General features: G+C 46.3%; 1 protein-coding gene across 1 annotated transcript in view; it reads right to left on the minus strand.

Annotated features, from left to right (window-relative positions):
• Positions 1–3,640: 3,640 nt before the first annotated feature.
• Positions 3,641–21,497, minus strand: part of LOC138637981 (protein CLN8-like) — a 47,914-nt gene continuing 30,057 nt past the window's right edge. The window contains exons 2-3 of the mRNA XM_069726910.1: positions 19,868–20,508; positions 3,641–5,222 (exon numbers count right to left, since the gene is read on the minus strand). Coding sequence (XP_069583011.1) covers positions 4,905–5,222; positions 19,868–20,437 — 888 coding nt within the window. The 5' untranslated portion in view covers positions 20,438–20,508 and the 3' untranslated portion in view covers positions 3,641–4,904. The remainder of the gene's footprint in view (positions 5,223–19,867; positions 20,509–21,497) is intronic.

The raw sequence follows: 21,497 nt of genomic DNA on the forward strand, positions 1-21,497 counted from the left end.
CTTTTCTGCGGATTTTCACCTGCTCCAATAGGAAACTGCAGATGAAAATCCGCAGAAGAAAACGCAGTAAAAAACGCGATAAATCCGCAGTAAAAACCGCAACGGGTTTTCACTGCGGATTTTGGAAATCTGCTGCGGAAAAATCCGCAGTGGAATCTGCAAAGTGTGAACATAGCCATATTAAGACAGTATTATGCTATAACGCATACATCATATAGGAGACACGACTGCTAAATATATATCACATTGAGACTACTGTATATACATTATATAGGCGATACTGCAAATGCTGTGTATAGTCACAGTATAATTTATATAATGTATATACAGCAGTATCACATTGTATATAGAGCAGTCTGTATACAATATGTAGGCAATACTGCTACTGATTTATATAATTGCAGTATCACCCATATATTGTATATATAACAGTTGCAGTATCACCTATATGATTTATACAGACTGCTCTATATACATTATATAGGCGATACCGCACAGTATTCCCTATATATTGTATATACATCATTCTGTATACATATATCCGATACTGTAATTATACACAGCAGTTGCTGTAGTATAGACTGTTGTGTGTAATTGCAGTGCCGCCTACATAACATATATACAGCAGTCACAGTATCACCTATATAATGTGTATAGATTGGTGTATATACACATATTATAGATTATATAGCTCCGTTCAACTTGTGGACCGCCAGCCGCTGCAACACAGCCAATTTCCAGAAGTCACTTGTTGGTAAGCGCGTCAACCAGATGCGACTTCAGGGGGCCTCACGCTTCCGGCCAATGGCCAACGGGCTCGGGGACGTAAGCAGATGGGACCTTCATGGCGCCGCCTGCCTCTTCCGATGCCGCCACAGAGCCAATGCCTCGCGGCCCAGGGCTTGGAGTACTTCATTGCTTTTGTTTTTCTCCCTTCCTACAGGCATCCTGTGGTATTGCCCGGGGGTTCGTGGGTTCCACGGTCATGCCCACTCGGAGTATACCCCTGTGGTGACCTCTGCAGCGCTTTCAGCTCCCTCTGGTACCGGCCGCAGCAGACAGAATGCCCTGCCACACCCCAGCCGACCCATGACTGGGAATCCTCTTCACTGCCATCTTTTTTACTGATGGTTCCACATCAAGGACAGGAAACCAACTGATGCCAAGAAAGGAGACTTTCTTTTTTTTTTTTTTGAAGGTTTCCTGTCCTGGAAATGCAGATCCTCTCTCTAGTGGTGCCGTGGTGACTGAAAAAAACATGAATGCATGCCTAACTAATATATCACTATGTGCAATAAATAATAATGTAGCAATAGTGTATACCCCATCAACAAATAACATGCATTAAGTAAATATGACACAAAAAAGTATTAAGACTTTATTAAAACAGAAAATGAATAAAAATATTTAATAAGTGAGGCAACGGAAAAGGAGGCATCAGAGAAAACAGACATAAAAAAGGTAAAAAATATATATATCAGAAATAACTGTACATAGGTGTGCAAATAGTTATCAATAAGTAGTGATGACCTTGATTAGAATAAAAAAGTAGATACAGAGCAGACCCCAGAGTGGTGAAAATGCAAGAAGATAGTAGGTGCTAGTGTACAACACAATGATGAGATACTGTATAAGAAAAAGATTTTTTTATAAAAAGGTTAAAACATAATAAACAAGAAAATTATGAAAAATATACACAAGCAACAGCTGCAATTTGAAAACTTGCTGTAAATAAGGCCATAATTAAAGACAAAAGGGAATTAGGGCAAAGTAATAATGAGTACAATGAAAAGGTATCCCAAACTCAAAAACAGCTTAGCCAGTGAATGAATATTTCAACAAGCACCAACTGGGACAAAAGTGCATCAATGGAAAAAAAAAATGTCAGTTATCACAAGGAAAATATCTGTTCCTTCAGGGATGGCGTCTACTCCAAAGCGCATTTCAAGGAAAACTTCATCAGGGTGGCATCACCCAACCTAACATACCTCGTCTTACCAATGAACAATAATCTTCTCACCTGTCATGTTAATTAGCATCTGTACATGGTGGCAGCATCTCACCCCATCCTTCCACTGCTTGGCATCCTTTGTCACAAGACATCACAGATTATCACTTGAGGAAGCCTTGTAGAAAAACGCTAACAACGCCAGAGAAGACAGGGGATGGCACATGCGCTGCAGTTTGATAAAAATGGGTTTTATTTACTGCAGATCTGCCAGTTCTCTGATCGTTGCGACTTGTAGCCCTGCCCACCACACCGACAGCTTTGTGTACATTGTACATAGGCAGAAATAAAGGTTAGACTATCTGGCATCAGGTTTACTAGTTCTACAATGATAAAATCACTATTATCAGCAAGAGATCATCAAAATCACAGCAAGCAGCTCGGTAAGTGACACATCATTGCAATCAGGGTCTCTGTCCCACATCATTCTGCTCTCAGATAAAGTGTCTAAATCCTGGTGACAGATTCCTTTAAAAAGGAGGAATGTGTGACAGAACTACTGTCCATAGCCAGTACACACCTGAACAGGTCACAATCTCTGCAGAGTTGGCTTAAATACTAGCAAGATACGTTCACTCGGCTTCATCTGTAGTCCCATGCCGATATGTTCAGAACACTGACATACAATTATTGTATCCTTAATTTCAAAAACATTTTTCCTCAAAAGTTAAAGAGATTTTCTGGTCTTTGTAAAGTTAACAAAAAGGGTAAAGGATTCAATCATTGGTTTCAGCCGTCAAGTGACTGGTGGATGGACAGGCATCACTTCTGGCCCCAATAGCAGGTACTAGTGTTAAAAGGGGGTTCTCCTACTTGGACAGCCCCTTCTCACTCCTCACGTTTGGCTCACTTAAAATAAATACACCTATACTCACCTCCGGTGCTATTCCAGCAGTGTCAGCCCCCATGTTTAGCTAATGTTCATGGGAGCCCTGCCCCTAATCAGCACTGGCCCCACCATCAGACATATTGGACATCAACAGGAAGCGAGCACTGCGGCTGTTCTGACTTCCCCATGATGATCGATCTGTCCGAAGGTGGGGGCAGTGATGCCAGTGCTGATTTGGCAAAGGGCTCAAATGACACAAACTCACGTAAAGGCCAGGATTGGCGCCGGAAGTATACACTATTTAATTTAAATGGACATTGCCCATGTTTGACCCCAAGTAGTGGACTACCCTTAAAGGTACCGTCACACTAAGCGACGCTGCAGCGATACCGACAACGATGTCGATCGCTGCAGCGTCGCTGTTTGGTCGCTGGAGAGCTGTCACACAGACCGCTCTCCAGCGACCAACGATCCTGAAGTCCCCGGGTAACCAGGGTAAACATCGGGTTACTAAGTGCAGGGCCGCGCTTAGTAACCCGATGTTTACCCTGGTTACCGTTGTAAATGTAAAAAAAACAAACACTACATACTTACATTCCCGGTGTCTGGTCATGTCCCTCGCCTTCAGCTTCCAGTTCTGACTGAGCGCCGGCCGCAAAGTACAGCGGTGACGTCACCGCTGTGCTTTATGGCTGGCCGGCGCTCACCAGTCAGTGCGGGAAGCTGACGGCGGGGGACATGACCAGACACCGGGAATATAAGTATGTAGTGTTTGTTTTTTTACATTTACAACGGTAACCAGGGTAAACATCGGGTTACTAAGCGCGGTAACCTGATGTTTACCCTGGTTAGCAGTGAAGACATCGCTGAATCGGCGTCACACGCCGATTCAGCGATGTCAGCGGGAGATCCAGCGACAAAATAAAGTGCTGGACTTTCCCCAGCGACCAACGACCCTCATTCTGTAATGCTGTAGATAGGCCCCCGATGTTACCTGAAAGAGGAGAAAAAGACGTTAGATTACTCACCCAGGGGCGGTCCCGCTGCTGGTCCGGTCGGATGGGTGTCTCTGGTCCGCTGCGGCACCTCCCATCTTCATTCCAAGACATCCTCTTCTGATCTTCAGCCACGGCTCCGGCGCAGGCGTACTTTGTCTGCCCTACTGAGGGCAGAACAAAGTACTGTAGTGCGCAGGCGCTGGAAACGTCTTTTTCTCCTCCTTCAGGTAACATCGGGGGCTTATATAAGATAAGCCCCTGATGCCGGTGGCCTTACCTCACCCGCGATTTTCAGGGTGACAGGTTCCCTTTAAAGGCATAATCCTACGGTGGCTAAGGAATTAAATAGGGTTATATGTGCACCATTTTCACATTCATACATACAAACTAGGGCAGTGCTGTCAGAGCTGTAAGATTAGCATTCACTTTGCTTTTGTGCAAGATTTAAAATACTGAGTATTCCCAAAAGACCCAAACCAGAAAGTAATCCTCATGTACTACAGTGCTACATTGCAAAAAGCTGGTGAACAACATCATTAAATTAGATTAACATGTTCCCATAAAAGAAAAAAAAATCCACATTATATTATAATGTTATATAGCTGTATGATATACCTTTACTGAATAAGAAAAAGCTCATCGTGGTCATGTCATCTTTATTATTTTTTTTTTTATTATTTTTTTTATTTTTTAATGGTGTCGACTCACTTGATTTCTTATTCAAAACTTTGTACTTTAGTAGCATTATTATTCAGAGAAAAAAAAAAACCTGTTAAGTGCCATATTTGAACCTTGTAGAAAGTTTTTTTTCCCCATAAACATGTGAGGGGGGGGGGGGGGGGGGGGAAGGTAACTGCTGCAGAAATCAGAATACATAGTCCCGATTAACTCGGAGTAAATACCATGTGTGCACAATTTGCAATCTATGTTTACATTTTCCATAATCACATACACACATGACAAACTTTTTTTTTCAGACCGGATCAAAGGGATAGATCTGTACAGAAGAAAACACTGTTCTATTTTAATCTTTCCAGAGAGCAATAAGTGTGGCCATCTTAACAGCGCACTATTCATTCTTCTTTATGAAGTTTCTGCCATTTCTAGCCCTTGAAGATGGTTTGGATATTGATTCAAAGTTCCAGTCAACAGGTGTCAGCAGCTGTTGGGTTTTCTTATAGGTCCAATACGGGTTTAGTATTAGTGTAACTAAAGAGAGTCCAACGAAGAAGAAAGCTACGTACAGCACGTTCACAGAGCTCAGCAGGTGATCCCAGTTGGAAAGAGATACCCACCACATATGATAGGTAAGGACCATACGGCAATGGAACATGTGAATCATAACCCACTGATTCACCTTCCAAAATAACGTCTGTGACCAACCCGCCTAAAGGGAGAGAAAAAAAAAAGAAAATTACATTAAAATGCATGTAAAATTAGCCAGAAAGTACACTATAGCCATATAGTGACCTCTACTCTGGGAGGTACACTAATATTTACACTGCAGCAATTACACTAAATAGAGTGCACAAATATTCAAAGTTATCACCTTTTTTGCAAATTTAGCTCCCATGCAAATATTATTAAGGCTGTGTGCACACGTTGCTGATTTTTTTTCGCGTTTTTTCCCGATAAAAACGCTATAAAACCGCAAAAAAAACAGCATACAATAAGCATCCCATCATTTAGAATGAATTCCGCATGTTCTGTGCACATGACGCTTTTTTTCCGCGAAAAAAAATGCATCGCAGTAAAAAACGTAGCATGTTCATTAATTTTGCGTTTCTTTTTTGCGGATTTCCCACTACAAAATGCATTGGGAAATGTCCGGAAAAAAAACGCATCAAAAACGCATGCAGATTTCTTGCACAAAATTTCAGGTTTTTCTCAGGAATTTTCTGCGAGAAATCCTGAACATGTGCACATGACCTAATACTTGCAGGTTACGTTACTCAACTATGATGGACTACAAACAACACACAGTACTACTGTGTTGTGCAGGCGCAGTAAGCTCTGGCTGTCTGACGTCCCAGCCAGGCTTGCAGACTGCGCCTGTGCGGGCAGTGCGGCCACCCACCTTGGGAATCCCTGCCCCACAGTGTGTTATGCATTATGCACAGTGCGGGGCTGGGATTCATAGGCACGGCGGCCGCATAGGCGCAGTCTGCAAGCCTGGCTGTGAGGTCAGACAGCCAGACCTCACTGCGCCTGCCCCACACAGTAGTACACAGCGCAGGCGGCGGATTTCAAGCAAAAACAGCGCGGAGGGAGCGGCACCCGGAGCCATGGAATATTTGAGTGACGGCAGTGTGGCGGTTCGAGCAGGGGGGTGAGGACCTGCCTCCCTGGATAAAGACAGGTACTTTGGAAAAGTAATAAAACGCTTTATTTGGGGAATACATGCACCAAAAACCAAAAGAGCCACCATGTTAGAATGCAGCATTACTACTGCACAAGGTGGCTCTTTTAGACTATAACGGCTGGAGGGGGTGACATTGGCCCTTTAAAAACATTACACAAAGATAACACAAAATGCAGTTTTTAAATGAAGGTCTTTATTATTAATGGAAAAAGAAGTCCAAACTTACAGGGACTGTGTGAAAAAGTGGCATGCATGGCAGAGTTCCAAGACAAAAACCACTGCTGAGCGATAAGAACATAAAGGCTGGCCTCAGTTTTGCCAGAAAAATGTTGATGATCCCCAAAGACTTGGGAGAATACTCTGTGGACTGACGAGACAAAAAGTTCAACGTTTCAATCATACCAACAGTAAAATATGGTGGTGGTAATGTGATGTTCTGGAGCCGTTTTGCCGCTTCAAGACCTGGAAGAATTGATGTGGTAAATGGAACCATGAATTCTGCTGTCCTGAAGAATGTCCGGCCATCTGTTCGGGACCTCAAACTGAAGCACACTTTGGTTATGCAGCATGACAGTGATACAAAAACACACTGTCAAGTCCATGTCGGAATGGATTAAGAAAAACAAAATTAAGACTTTGGAGTGGTCTAGTCAAAGTCATGACTTTAATCTGATTGCGAGGCTGTGGAATTATCTTAAAAATATGGTTCATGGTTGGAATCCCTCCAATGTGGCTGAATTACAACAGTTTGGCAAAGATGAGTGGGACAAAATTCCTCCAGAACATTGTAGAAGACTCATTGCCAGTTGTAGCAAACGCTTGATTGCAGTTGTTGCTGCTAATGGTGTCCCAACCAGTTATTAGGTTTAGGGGGCAATCACCTTTTCCCACAGGGCCCTGTAGGTTTGGATTTCTTTTTCCCTTAATAAAAAAAAAACAAAAAAACCTTCATTTAAAAACTGCATTTTGTGTTCTCCTGTGGTACCTTTCTGTAATTTTTTAATTTGTTTGGTTATCTGAAACATTTACGTGTGACAAACATGCAAAAGAATAGGAAATCAAGTAGGGTACAAAGACTTTTTTTTTTTTTTTTTAAACAACTGTAAATATATCTGAGTGGCATTTTACTGAACAAATCCATATACAATACAATATTAGTGGTAAACCATGCAGCTAATATTTTATTGCATATTTTGCCAGCTTAGTTTACCCCAATGTGCAGTTGAACATAGGCTAAATGCACAATTTTAGTCATAGGTTTCATAAACCTAACAGTATTTTGTGAATGAGCTGTACCATGGTGCCCTCTGGTGGCTGGTCTTGTGTTCTTGCTTGTTTTTTTTTTTTATGATTCATGATTGTAATGTTCATTCATGAACATTAATGGGAACCTGTCACCCCCAAAATCGAGGGTGAGCCAAGCCCACCAGCATCAGGGGCTTAAGGCCCCTTCACATTAAGCGACGCTGCAGCGATACCGACAACGATCCGGATCGCTGCAGCGTCGCTGTTTGGTCGCTGGAGAGCTGTCACACAGACCGCTCTCCAGCGACCAACGATGCCGGTAACCAGGGTAAACATCGGGTAACTAAGCGCAGGGCCGCGCTTAGTAACCCGATGTTTACCCTGGTTACCATGCTAAAAGTAAAAAAAAACAAACAGTACATACTTACCTACAGCCGTCCGTCCTCCAGCGCTGCGCTCTGCTTCTCTGCTCTCCTCCTGTACTGTCTGGGAGCCGGAAAGCAGAGCGGTGACGTCACCGCTCTGCTTTCCGGCTCACAGACAGTACAGGAGGAGTGCAGAGCGCAGCGCTGGAGGACGGACGGCTGTAGGTAAGTATGTACTGTTTGTTTTTTTTTACTTTTAGCATGGTAACCAGGGTAAACATCGGGTTACTAAGCGCGGCCCTGCGCTTAGTTACCCGATGTTTACCCTGGTTACCAGTGAAGACATCGCTGGATCGGTGTCACACACGCCGATCCAGCGATGTCCGCGGGAGATCCAGCGACGAAATAAAGTTCTGGACTTTATTCAGCGACCAACGATCTCCCAGCAGGGGCCTGATCGTTGGTCGCTGTCACACATAACGATTTCATTAACGATATCGTTGCTACGTCACAAATAGCAACGATATCGTTAACAATATCGTTGTGTGTGAAGGTACCTTTATCTACAGCATTCTGTAATGCTGTAGATAAACCCCCGATGTAACATGAAAGATGAGAAAAAGAGGTTAGATTACACTCACCCAGGGGCGGTCCGATCCGGGGCCTCCCATCTTCATAGGATGACGTCCTCTTCTTGTCTTCCTGTCGCGGCTCCAGCCCAGGCGTACTTTGTCTTTCCTGTTGAGGGCAGAGCAAAGTACTGCAGTGTGCAGGTGCTGGGTCTCTCTGACCTTTCCAGACGCCTGCGCACTGCAGTACTTTGCTCTGCCGTCAACAGGGCAGACAAAGTACGCCTGCGCTGGAGCCGCGACAGGAAGACAAGAAGAGGACGTCATCCTATGAAGATGGGAGGCCCATACAGTGCTGCACAAATGTTAGTTATGGCCCCATAAGATGCTCCATATAATGCTGCACAAAGTTAATTATGACCCCATAAGATGCTCCACACAGACACTTGCCCCATTTGCTGTTGCTGCGATAAAAAAGAAAAAAGAAAAAAAATCACATACTCCCCTATCGTCGCTCAGGCCCCGGGCACTTGCTATATTCACCTTCCTCGTTCCGGTGCCGCTCCGTCTTCAGCGTCTTCTGCACTGACATTCAGGCAGAGGGCGCGCACTAACCACGTCACTGTGCCCTCTGACCTGAGCGCCACTGCAGAAGACGCTGAAGACGGAGCGGCACCGGAACGAGGAAGGTGAATATAGCAAGTGCCGGGGGCCTGAGCGACGATAGGGGAGTATGTGATTTTTTTTCTTTTTTCTTTTCTATCGCAGCAACAGCAAATGGGGCAAGTGTCTGTGTGGAGCAGCGCTCCCCCACCCCATTATACTCACCTGCTCAGTTACCGCTCATTACAGTAATGAATATGCGGCTCGACCCCTATGGGAGGTGGAGCCGCATATTCATTACTGTAATGAGCGGTACCATGTGACCGCTCAGTACAGGAAGCTGCGGCGCCGGGGAACCAGGGACCTGCACCTGCAGGGACCGCGCCAGGAGCAGGTGAGTATAATTAGACAGTCCCCGCTCCCCCTCCCCTGCCGACCCCTGGGTATGACTCGAGTATAAGCCGAGAGGGGGACTTTCAGCCCCAAAAAAAAGGGCTGAAAATCTCGGCTTATACTCGAGTATATACTGTATATCACTAAATATAAAAATTTACTGCATATAATAGATGTGCTGAAGCTGCAGGGCAGACGCCTGCATGCAGAATGTGGTTTGTTTTTCTTCAATACAGATTATTTTCAGTATGTAAAATAGGGGGCTGGTCACTGAGGGATCATTGACCTGTCATAAGCCATCAGTATGAATATGTAAGCAGAGCCCCACATGAAGACCCCCACAGGCCGCCACGAAGCACAAGAATCTCATTAACTGCAAACTACAAATAAAGATTACACAACAACCATAAGATGGATTTAATCAACCAAGGTATCATTGTATTCAGTATAACGGCGCCAACCTGACACTGTCTGTAGGTTACTGTGCACAATCCTGCTGACAGCTTCCCTTTAATACAGATTATTGAGCCAACAGTGACGCATGTCCTTAATTGAGTGGGGTAGTGGATGCTACAGTGGTCATTAGAGCTGGTGCAAATCGTCTTGAAGAACCCAGTCCAAACGGCTAGATCAGTAATCTGTGGCCACTGAAAGGGAGACCTAACTGACAGCATTCCTAGCTAGTCTTTAGAATAGCCAGCCTGGCGCAACGTCATAGGATACATAGATACATACCAGGCGATCATAAGAAAAGCCGCGATGCTGGCAGATGGTTCATAGGACTCCTGTCCAGTAATCCTAGATTGCTGGCAGGGTCAATGGACTGGTCCTACACATCGATTTGCACCAGCTCTAATGACCGCTGTGGTATCCACTACACCAGTAATGGGCATCCGACAGTATTGGCTTAATAATCTGCTACCTGCTACCATCGCGCTCTAATAAGTATCTCTATTCTTCCGACAGGTATGTTCATCCACCCAGCTCTCCTGCTCTCTGTCTATGAAGTGCACATAGTACATCACCCAGCTTTGCACATAGTCTTGCCTGTGCACCTAGCATTCACATGGTATGCCTTTCAGCTAACCCCAGCTTTACCCCACTCATGTTATTTATGACGTTGTTTACTCAATGCTTTATTGTATGCATCTGGTCCACCCTTATTTCTCTGACCAAGATGAACAGAGACCACTACACTCTGCTTCTCACCTGAATGCACTTAGTTGTACATATATTGCATAGCTCAAGTCTGCATAGACTTCAGTCTGCAGTGTGATTCCTAGAAGTGCGTCCTAGAAGTGTGAAGATTAATTTTAGAATTAAAACCTGAATTGAACCAGAAGGGAACTGAAGGTAACTGGCCAGTCACTATAAACAAAGTTTGTTTGTTTTCACTTTCACCCCTATAATCCTTCACTTTCTGCCAACTCCCCTGATCCCTACACCAAGTAAGGAACTGTTCATCTCTTCTTCAATCCTCCCTATTCATCTCACCTCCTCCTCAGAACTGTTCCTTAACCTACAATCCTCTGTCTCCAAACACAGAGCCCCCTCATGCCCTCTCCTGCTCCCACCTGCTAACACTTTCTCTGCTCCTTCTCACTGCTGGTGATATCTCTCCAAATCCTGGTCCTCCTCACCATATTCCAACAGTCATTTCTACCTCCCATCCACGCTCTATCACAACCTTCCGTAACCTCTCTAACCTTATACCCATTCACCCAGCCCCCGCTTCCCCAGTCCCACTAACAGGAGCTCTGTGGAACGCTCGTTCTGTCTGCAACAAGCTTTCCTACATCCATTATCTTTTTGTTACTACCACACTTTCCTTCCTCGCCATCACCGAAACCTGGCTCACCCCTTCTAACACAGCCTCTCCTGCTGCACTTTCGTATGGTGGCTTCCACCTTTCTCCCACCCCCGCCGCAGCAGCAAACATGGCGGAGGAGTTGGTTTTCTCCTGTCAGATACATGCTCCTTCACCCCAATCCCACCGCCACCCTCGGTTACCCTCCCTTCCTTTGAGGTGCACTTTGTGCGCATCTACTCCCCCTCCAACTGGCTGTCATCTACTGCCCCCCAGGGCCAGCCACCACCTTCTTTGACCACTTCACCACCTGGCTACTTGCTTTCCGCGGACATCCCTACTATCATCATGGGCGACTTCAACATCCCCATTGACACTTCCTTCTCAGCTGCCACTACACTTCTATCTCTCACTTCCTCCTTCGGCCTCACTCAATGGTCTTCTGCAGCCACCCACAAAGATGGCCACACACTGGACCTCATCTTCACCCGCCTCTGCTCCCTATCTAACCTCTCTAACTCACCTCTTCCTCTCTCTGACCACAACCTTCTCACATTCTCTTCCCTCTCCACTCCATGTCTACAATCCCCACCCCACAAACTTTCACACCCTCGCAAAAATCTTAAACACCTTGACCTACACTCATTCTCTGAATCCCTCCTCCCTCTCACAGACATAAGTTCCTTACACAATGCGGATGACGCTGCCGCTCTATATAACACCACAATAGCTGTAGCTTTGGAATCTGCTGCCCCACTTACACATACCAAAGCTTGCAAAATCAATAGACAGCCCTGGCACACCAGCCTGACCAAAGAACTGATGCGAGCTTCCAGGGCTGCTGAGCGCAGATGGAAAAGATCCCACTCCAACGAGCACTTCATCGCATTCAAACAGTACCTCACTACTTTCAAGACCACACTCACCACAGCTAAACAAACCTACTTCTCATCTCCTCCCTGTCTCACAACCCTAAACAGTTATTCAACACCTTCAATTCTGTCCTCCGTCCCCCAGCACCTCCTTCCTCCCCACTCATCTCAGCTGAAGACTTTGCCTCATTTTTCAAGCAGAAGATTGATAACATCAGAGACAGTTTTGGTCAACAACCCCCAGAGCCCTTCCTCCCGACTTCCCAGCCCTCCACCTCCAAAACCAACTTCTTCATTATTACAGAAGATCGACTCTCCACTCTACTCTCAAGATCACATCTCACCACCTGTACACTTGACCAGATCCCATCCCACTTCATCCCAAACCTCACCAGAGTCTTCATCCCAACCCTAACCTATCACTAACAACTGGTGTTTTTGCCTCAAGGTTTAAACATGCCTCCATCACACCTATCCTCAAAAAGCCTTCTCTTGACCCATCCTCTGTATCTAGCTATCGCCCTTTATCACTTCTCCCCTATGCCTTCAAGCTACTGGAACACCACGTCTACCTTGAACTGTCCTCCCATCTCTCTTCTTGCTCCCTCTTCGACCGCTTACAATCTGGCTTCCGGACACACCACTCCACTGAAACTGCCCTTACTAAAGGTCACCAATGACCTCTTAACCGCCAAGAGGAAGCGACACTACTCTGTCCTCCTCCTCCTGGACCCGTCTGTTGCCTTTGACACAGCGGACCATTCCCTATTATTACAGACCCTCTCATCCCTTGGCATCACAGACTTGGCCCTATCCTGGATCTCATCATACCTAACAGACCGGACATTCAGCGTCTCCCACTCACACAACACCTCCTCACCTCGCCCCCTATCTGTCGGAGTCCCACATGGTTCAGTCCTAGGGCCCCTGCTCTTCTCCATTTACACCTTTGGCCTGGGACAGCTCATAGAATCTCATGGCTTTCAGTATCATCTCTATGCTGATGACACACAGATCTACATCTCTGGACCAGATATCACCTCCCTACTAACCAGAATCCCTCAATGTCTGTCCACTATTTCATCCTTCTTCTCTGCTAGATTTCTGAAACTTAACATGGACAAAACAGAATTCATCATCTTTCCCCCATCTCACGCGACCCCCCAACGAACCTATCCATTATAGTAAATGGCTGCCCACTCTCCCCAGTTCCACAAGCTCGCTGCCTCGGGGTAATCCTTGACGCCGATCTCTCCTTCAAACCACATATCCAAGCCCTTTCCACTTCCTGCAGACTTCAACTCAAAAATATTTCACGAATCCGTTCATTCCTCAACCAAGAATCTGCAAAAACCCTAGTCCATGCCCTTATCTCTCACCTTTACTACTGCAACCTCCTGCTCTGTGGCCTCCCTTCGAACACTCTCGCACCCCTCCAATCTATTCTAAACTCTGCTGCCCGACTAATCCACCTGTCCCCCCGCTATTCCCCAGCTTCTCCCCTCTGTCAATCCCTTCACTGGCTCCCCACTGCCCAGAGACTCCAGTACAAAACCTTAACCATGACATACAAAGCCATCCACAACCTGTCTCCTCCATACATCTGACATCGTCTCCCAGTACTTTCCTGCGCGCAACCTCCGATCCTCACAAGATCTCCTTCTGTATTTCCCTCTTATCTCCTCTTCCCACAATCGCATACAAGATTTCTCTCGCGCATCACGCCTACTCTGGAACTCTACCACAACATATCAGACTCTCCCCTACCATTGAAACCTTCAAAAAGAACCTGAAGACCCACCTCTTCCAACAAGCCTATAACCTGCAGTAACCACCGATCAACCAAACCGCTGCATGACCAGCTCTACCCTCGCCTACTGTATTCTCACCCTTCCCTTGTAGATTGTGAGCCTTCGCGGGCAAGGTCCTCTCTCCTCCTGTACCAGTTATGACTTGTATTGTTTAATCCCTTTACCCCCAAGGGTGGTTTGCACGTTATAGACCGGGCCAATTTTTACAATTCTGACCACTGTCCCTTTATGAGGTTATAACTCTGGAACACTTCAACGGATCCCGGTGATTCTGACACTGTTTTCTCGTGACATATAGTACTTCATGATAGTGGTAAAATTTCTTTGATATTACCTGCGTTTATTTGTGAAAAAAACGGAAATTTGGCGAAAATTATGAAAATTTTGCAATTTTCAAACTTTTAATTTTTATGCAATTAAATCACAGAGATGTGTCACACAAAATACTTAATAAGTAACATTTCCCACATGTCTACTTTACATCAGCACAATTTTGGAACCAAAATTTTTTTTTGTTAGGGAGTTATAAGGGTTAAATGTTGACCAGCAATTTCTCATTTTTACAACACCATTTTTTTTTTTAGGGACCACATCTCATTTGAAGTCATTTTGAGGGGTCTATATAATCGAAAATAACCAAGTGTGACACCATTCTAAAAACTGCACCCCTCAAGGTGCTCAAAACCACATTCAAGAAGTTTATTAACCCTTCAGGTGTTTCACAGGAATTCTTGGAATGTTTAAATAAAAATGAACATTTAACTTTTTTTTCACAAAAAATTTACTTCAGCTCCAATTTGTTTTATTTTACCAAGGGTAACAGGAGAAAATGGACCCCAAACGTTGTTGTACAATTTGTCCTGAGTACGCCGATACCCCATATGTGGGAGTAAACCACTGTTTGGGTGCATGGGAGAGCTCGGAAGGGAAGGAGCGCCGTTTGACTTTTCAATGCAAAATTGACAGGAATTGAGATGGGACGCCATGTTGCGTTTGGAGAGCCACTGATGTGCCTAATCATTGAAACCCTCCACAAGTGACACCATTTTGGAACGTAGACCCGCTTATCTAGATGTGTGGTGAGCACTTTGACCCACCATGTGCTTCACAGAAGTTTATAATGCAGAGCCGTAAAAATAAAACAAAATTTTTTTCCCACAAAAATTATTTTTTAGCCCCCAGTTTTGTATTTTTCCAAGGGTAACAGGAGAAATTGGACCCTAAATATTGTTGTCCAATTTGTCCTGAGTACGCTGATACCCGGTATGTGGGGGGGAACCACCGTTTGAGCGCACGGCAGAGCTCGGAAGGGAAGGAGCATCATTTGGAATGCAGACTTAGATGGATTGATATGTACCTAAACAGTAGAAACCCCCCACAAGTGACCCCATATTGGAAACTAGACCCCCAAGGAACTTATCTAGATGTGTTGTGAGAACTTTGAACCCCCAAGTGTTTCACTACAGTTTATAACGCAGAGCCGTGAAAATAAGAAATTTTCCCCCCCCCCAATTTTTTTTTTTTTTGCCCCTAGTTTTGTATTTTCCTGAGGGTAAAAGGAGAAATTGGACCCCGAAAGTTGTTGTCCAATTTGTCCTGAGTATGCTGATACCCCATATGTTGGGGTAAACCCCTGTTTGGGCACACGGGAGAGCTCGGAAGGGAAGGAGCACTGTTTTACTTTTTCAGGCTGAAATTGAGATCGGACGCCATATCGCGTTTGGAGAGCCCCTGATGTACCTAAACAGTGGAAACCCCCCAATTATAACTGAAACCCTAATCCAAACACACCCCTAACCCTAACCACACCTCTAACCCAGACACACCCCTAACCCCAACCCTATTCCCAACCGTAAATGTAATCCAAACCCTAACCCTAACTTTAGCCCCAACCCTAACTGTAGCCTTAACCCTAGCCCCAACCCTAACCCTAGTCCTAACCCTAGCCCTAAGGCAAGGTTCAGATTGCGTTAGGGCAATCCGTTTAGCGCTAAGCGCTAGCGGATTGCGCTAACGCAATGTCTTTTTCGGGGTCGCGTTTAACGTCCCCGCTCTCGCAGATCCCCGATCTGCGAGAGCAGGGAACGGACCTCGGGCGCGCCGCGGACGCTGCAAGCGTCACAAAATACCGGCACATCGCTAGCGCGTGCCGAAAGTGGCACGCGCTAGCGATGCGCGTTCCCATTGCTGCCAATGGGCACGCTAACGGACGCATTGCACAGCGTTAATTTCGCCGTGCAACGCTGTTCGTTAGCGCGGTCCCATTAACGCAATCTGAACCTAGCCTAACAATAACCCTAACGGAAAAATTGAAATAAATTTTTTTAATTTTTCCCTAACTAAGGGGGTGATGAAAGGGGGTTTGATTTACTTTTATAGCGGGTTTTTTAGCGGATTTTTATGATTGGCAGCCGTCACACACTAAAAGACGCTTTTTATTGCAATAAATATTTTTTGAGAGCTATAATTTTTCCATATTTTGGTCCACAGAGTCATGTGAGGTCTTGTTTTTTGCGGGACGAGTTTACGTTTTTATTGGTAACATTTTCGGGCACGTGACATTTTTTGATCGCTTTTTATTCCGATTTTTGTGAGGCAGAATGACCAAAAACCAGCTATTCATGAATTTCTTTTGGGGGAGGCGTTTATACCGTTCCGCGTTTGGTAAAATTGATAAAGCAGTTTTATTCTTCGGGTCAGTACGATTACAGCGATACCTCATTTACATCATTTTTTTATGTTTTGGCGCTTTTATACGATAAAAACTATTTTATAGAAAAAATAATTATTTTTGCATCGCTTTGTTCTGAGGACTATAACTTATTTTTTTGCTGATGATGCTGTATGGCGGCTCGTTTTTTGCGGGACAAGATGACGCTTTCAGCGGTACCATGGTTATTTATATCTGTCTTTTTGATTGCGTGTTATTCCACTTTTTGTTCGGCGGTATGATAATAAAGCGTTGTTTTTTGCCTCTTTTTCTTACAGTGTTTACTGAAGGGGTTAACTAGTGGGACAGTTTTATAGGTGGGGTCGTTACGGACGCGGCGATACTAAATATGTGTACTTTTATTGTTTGTTTTTTTTATTTAGATAAAGAAATGTATTTATGGGAATAATATATATCTATAATATAACGCTGGGAGCGTCACTCTGTCCGAAGCCTTTATAGACTGCGCAGGCGCAAGCGCAGTCTGGGCCTCACAGAGTGACGCTCCCGGGAGATCGCGGTGTGCGTTCACACTGAACGCACACCGCGATCTCCAACAGAGAAGCAGGGACCGCCAGGAGGGTGAGTATCGGCCATATTCACCTGTCCTCGTTCCACCGCTGAGCGCCGCCATCTTCCCGGTCTTCGGCCTGTGACCTTCAGTTCAGAGGGCGCGATGACGCGCTTAATGCGCGCCGGCACCGCCCTCTGACTGAACAGTCACAGCCAGGAGACCGGGAAGATGGCGGCGCGCAGCGCTGGAACGGGACAGACAGGTGAGTATAGGAAGCGCTGGGGGGGCCTGAGCTGGCGGCGATACCGGCACCTGACCCCCACAGCGCGCCGGTGTCCCCGCCTGCTCAGGCCCCCAGATGGGTGCAGCACATGACAGGATGGGGACGCAGGATGGAGCAGCACATGACAGGATGGGGACGCAGGATGGGGACGCAGGATGGTTGCAGCACATACCAGGATGGGGGCGCAGGACGGGGACGCAGGATGGGTGCAGCACATACCAGGATGGGGACGCAGGATGGGTGCAGCACATGACAGAATGGGGACGTAGGATGGGTGCAGCACATACCAGGATGGGGACGCAGGATGGATGCAGCACATGACAGGATGGGGACGCAGGATGGGGACGCAGGATGGGGACGCAGGATGGGTGCAGCACATGACAGGATGGGGACGCAGGATGGGGACGCAGGATGGGTGCAGCACATGACAGGATGGGTGCAGCACATGACAGGATGGGGACGCAGGATGGGGACGCAGGATGGGTGCAGCACATGACAGGATGGGGACGCAGGATGGGTGCAGCACATGACAGGATGGGGACGCAGGATGGGTGCAGCACATGACAGGATGGGGACGCAGGATGGGTGCAGCACATGACAGGATGGGGACGCAGGATGGGTGCAGCACATGACAGGATGGGGACGCAGGATGGGTGCAGCACATGACAGGATGGGGACGCAGGATGGGTGCAGCACATGACAGGATGGGGACGCAGGATGGGTGCAGCACATGACAGGATGGGGACGCAGGATGGGTGCAGCACATGACAGGATGGGGACGCAGGATGGGTGCAGCACATGACAGGATGGGGACGCAGGATGGGTGCAGCACATGACAGGATGGGGACGCAGGCTGGGTGCAGCACATGACAGGATGGGGACGCAGGCTGGGTGCAGCACATGACAGGATGGGGACGCAGGCTGGGTGCAGCACATGACAGGATGGGGACGCAGGCTGGGTGCAGCACATGACAGGATGGGGACGCAGGCTGGGTGCAGCACATGACAGGATGGGGACGCAGGCTGGGTGCAGCACATGACAGGATGGGGACGCAGGCTGGGTGCAGCACATGACAGGATGGGGACGCAGGCTGGGTGCAGCACATGACAGGATGGGGACGCAGGCTGGGTGCAGCACATGACAGGATGGGGACGCAGGCTGGGTGCAGCACATGACAGGATGGGGACGCAGGATGGGTGCAGCACATGACAGGATGGGGATGCAGGATGGGGACTCAGGATGGGTGCAGCACATACCAGGATGGGGACGCAGGATGGGTGCAGCACATGACAGGATGGGGGCGCAGGATGGGTGCAGCACATGACAGGATGGGGACGCAGGATGGGTGCAGCACATGGCAGGATGGGGACGCAGGATGGAGCAGCACATGACAGGATGGGGACGCAGGATGGGTGCAGCACATACCAGGATGGGGACGCAGGATGGAGCAGCACATAACAGGATGGAGACCATATACCAATATAAATGCTCGCCACCCGGGCGTAGAACGGTTTCAATAGTATATATATATATATATATATATATATATATATATATATATATATATATATATATATATATATATATATATATATATATATATATATATATATATATATATATATATACACACACACACACATTTTTATTTTTTTTTTCATTATTTAGGAATTATTTTTTCTTATTTATTTATTTTTTACATGTGTGGAAACATTTTTTTTCACTTTGTCCCGGGGGGACATCACAGATCGGTGATCTGACAGTTTGCACAGCACTCTGTCAGATCACCCATCTGACTTGCAGTGCTGCAGGCTTACCAAGCGCCTGCTCTGAGCAGGCACTTGGTAAGCCACCTCCCTCCCTGCAGGACCCGGATGCCGTGGCCATCTTGGATCCGGGCCTGGAGCAGGGAGGGAGGTAAGGAGACCCTCGCAGCAACGCGATCACATCGCGTTGCTGCGGGGGTCTCAGGGAAGCCCGCAGGGAGCCCCCTTCCCTGCGCGACGCTTCCCTTTACCGCCGACACACCGTAATCATGTTTGATCGCGGTGTGCCAATGGTTAATGTGTCGAGGGTGGTCCGTCACCGCTCCTGACACATAACGGCGGATGTCAGCTGCGATAGGCAGCTGACACCCGGCCGCGCTCCCCAGTGAGTGCGGCCGATCGCGCTGGACGTACTATTCCGTCCTTGGGAAGTAGGGCCCACCCCACATGGACGGAATAGTACATCCAATGGCAGAAAGTGGTTAAGATTATTGTACTTGTTTTTATTACGAATACCCCTCCTTACATGTAAAGCGCAATGGAATAAATGGCGCTATAACAATAAATAATAATGATAATATTACTGTGCAGTTGATTTGAACAAACTCATGGTCATGCATGGGGATTCTGGAATATCCATTATGATCATTGGAGTCCAAGCCATCACAAATGTCCTGTAGATAGGTGAACATTTTCGGTTTATGAGATAAATCCCAACAAAGTATTCTTACCTTTAGCAGCATCCATGAAATACAGGTGAATGGAGTACTCATCTCTAATAATAAAGTGACCATGGGCATATAATGCCCCACTGTGCTACAGATGACAGCACCAAAATATCCTAGAAAAGCAAAAAAGTGGTGGACAGCCAAAAATATGTCAAATGTCCAGAACACAAAATTAGATGTGTGAAGAGCAAGATTTTCAAATGTAAAGAACCCAATTGCTATCAACATGGTAAAAGCAGCCCACCCCTGCTGACCCGTGATCTGATCAGCAGCGAGAACTGGGTCAATAAGTAGTGCATTTAGCCCAGCCACAATGCACTGGACCCCAAATACTGCCCTTGTAGCCGCAAGGTTCCAAAATACTTTCTCTTTGGTAGGTAGTGATCTGTAAGTGGCAAAAAGCACAATAGATGCAAGGTGACCAAATGCAAAAATGCCTGCATAAAATAGGAATCCTCCTGCTATCAGATTCAGGCGGACGTTCCATGAGGAATAGTCTAAATCAAAGTCTAAACTGCTCAGGGCAGATATGAGATCACGAGGAGCAGCCATCTTGCAGGAAGAACGAGTCATATATGTACTTTCTACATGAATACTGGCATCTTCTTCTTATACATAGTCCGGATAGTACATGTCAGCATTACCTGCAAAACATAAAAGTATTGATAAAGAAAGGACCACTTGGATAATCACAACACCGCTATATTAGGCTTCAAAAATCTCATGTACATCTCCACGTATGTTATCCTCTTCTCTTTGCAGCGACTTAGCGAAAAGACCCTGGTGGGGTTGAAACTAGGGATGATCGAATAGCTTTGGATAAGTGCTTATCCGAATAACCTGGATAACTGGAGCGCTCCCAATAATCAGGTGTCTGCTGCGGCAGCTGCATGTGTCACGGCTGTGTGACAGTCACAATACATGCATGGAGGGCCCAACAATCAGGCTTTGGCACCGAAAAGCTGATTAATCGGGAGTGCTCCAGTATCAAGGTACCCGATACAGCTATTCGCATAAGCACTTATCCAAAGCTATTGGATCATCCCTAGTCGAAGCTTCTAAACTGTGTCACTTAATCCAGAGCTATAATTTTGTCTTTATCAGCTCCCACAAATAAACTTTTTTTTTTTAGGCAAACCCTCTAGTATAAGACAGCACCCCCAAAGGCAGACCCTCTAGTATAAGGCAGCACCCCATAGGCAGACTGTAGTTTAAAGACAGCCCCTCCTCCCCATAGGCAGACTCTGTAGTATAAGGCAGAACCCCTTCCCACAGGCAGACTCTGTAAGGCAGCACCCCCCACACACACAGGCAGACTGTAGTATAAGGCAGCCGCCCCCACAGGCAGACCCTGTAGTTAAGGCATCACCTTCCCCCCCACTCCCCAGGCAGACTCAGTAGTATAATAGGCTACTTTCACACATCAGGTTTTCAGTGTCAGGCTAAATCCGGCGAATGTCAGAAAAACTGGATGCGGCGCAGATTGTGAAAAACTGATGTGACGGATCCGTTTTTTTTTTTTTTAACGGATCCGGCTAGCCTATCTAAATTATTGGATATAAAAAAAAAAAAAAATTTGGAGCATGCTCAGTTTAAACAACGGGATCAGGCCGCCGGATCCACCTTTTTCCGG

The sequence above is a fragment of the Ranitomeya imitator genome, chromosome 5 (assembly GCF_032444005.1).
Source record: "Ranitomeya imitator isolate aRanImi1 chromosome 5, aRanImi1.pri, whole genome shotgun sequence".
NCBI lineage: Eukaryota > Metazoa > Chordata > Amphibia > Anura > Dendrobatidae > Ranitomeya > Ranitomeya imitator.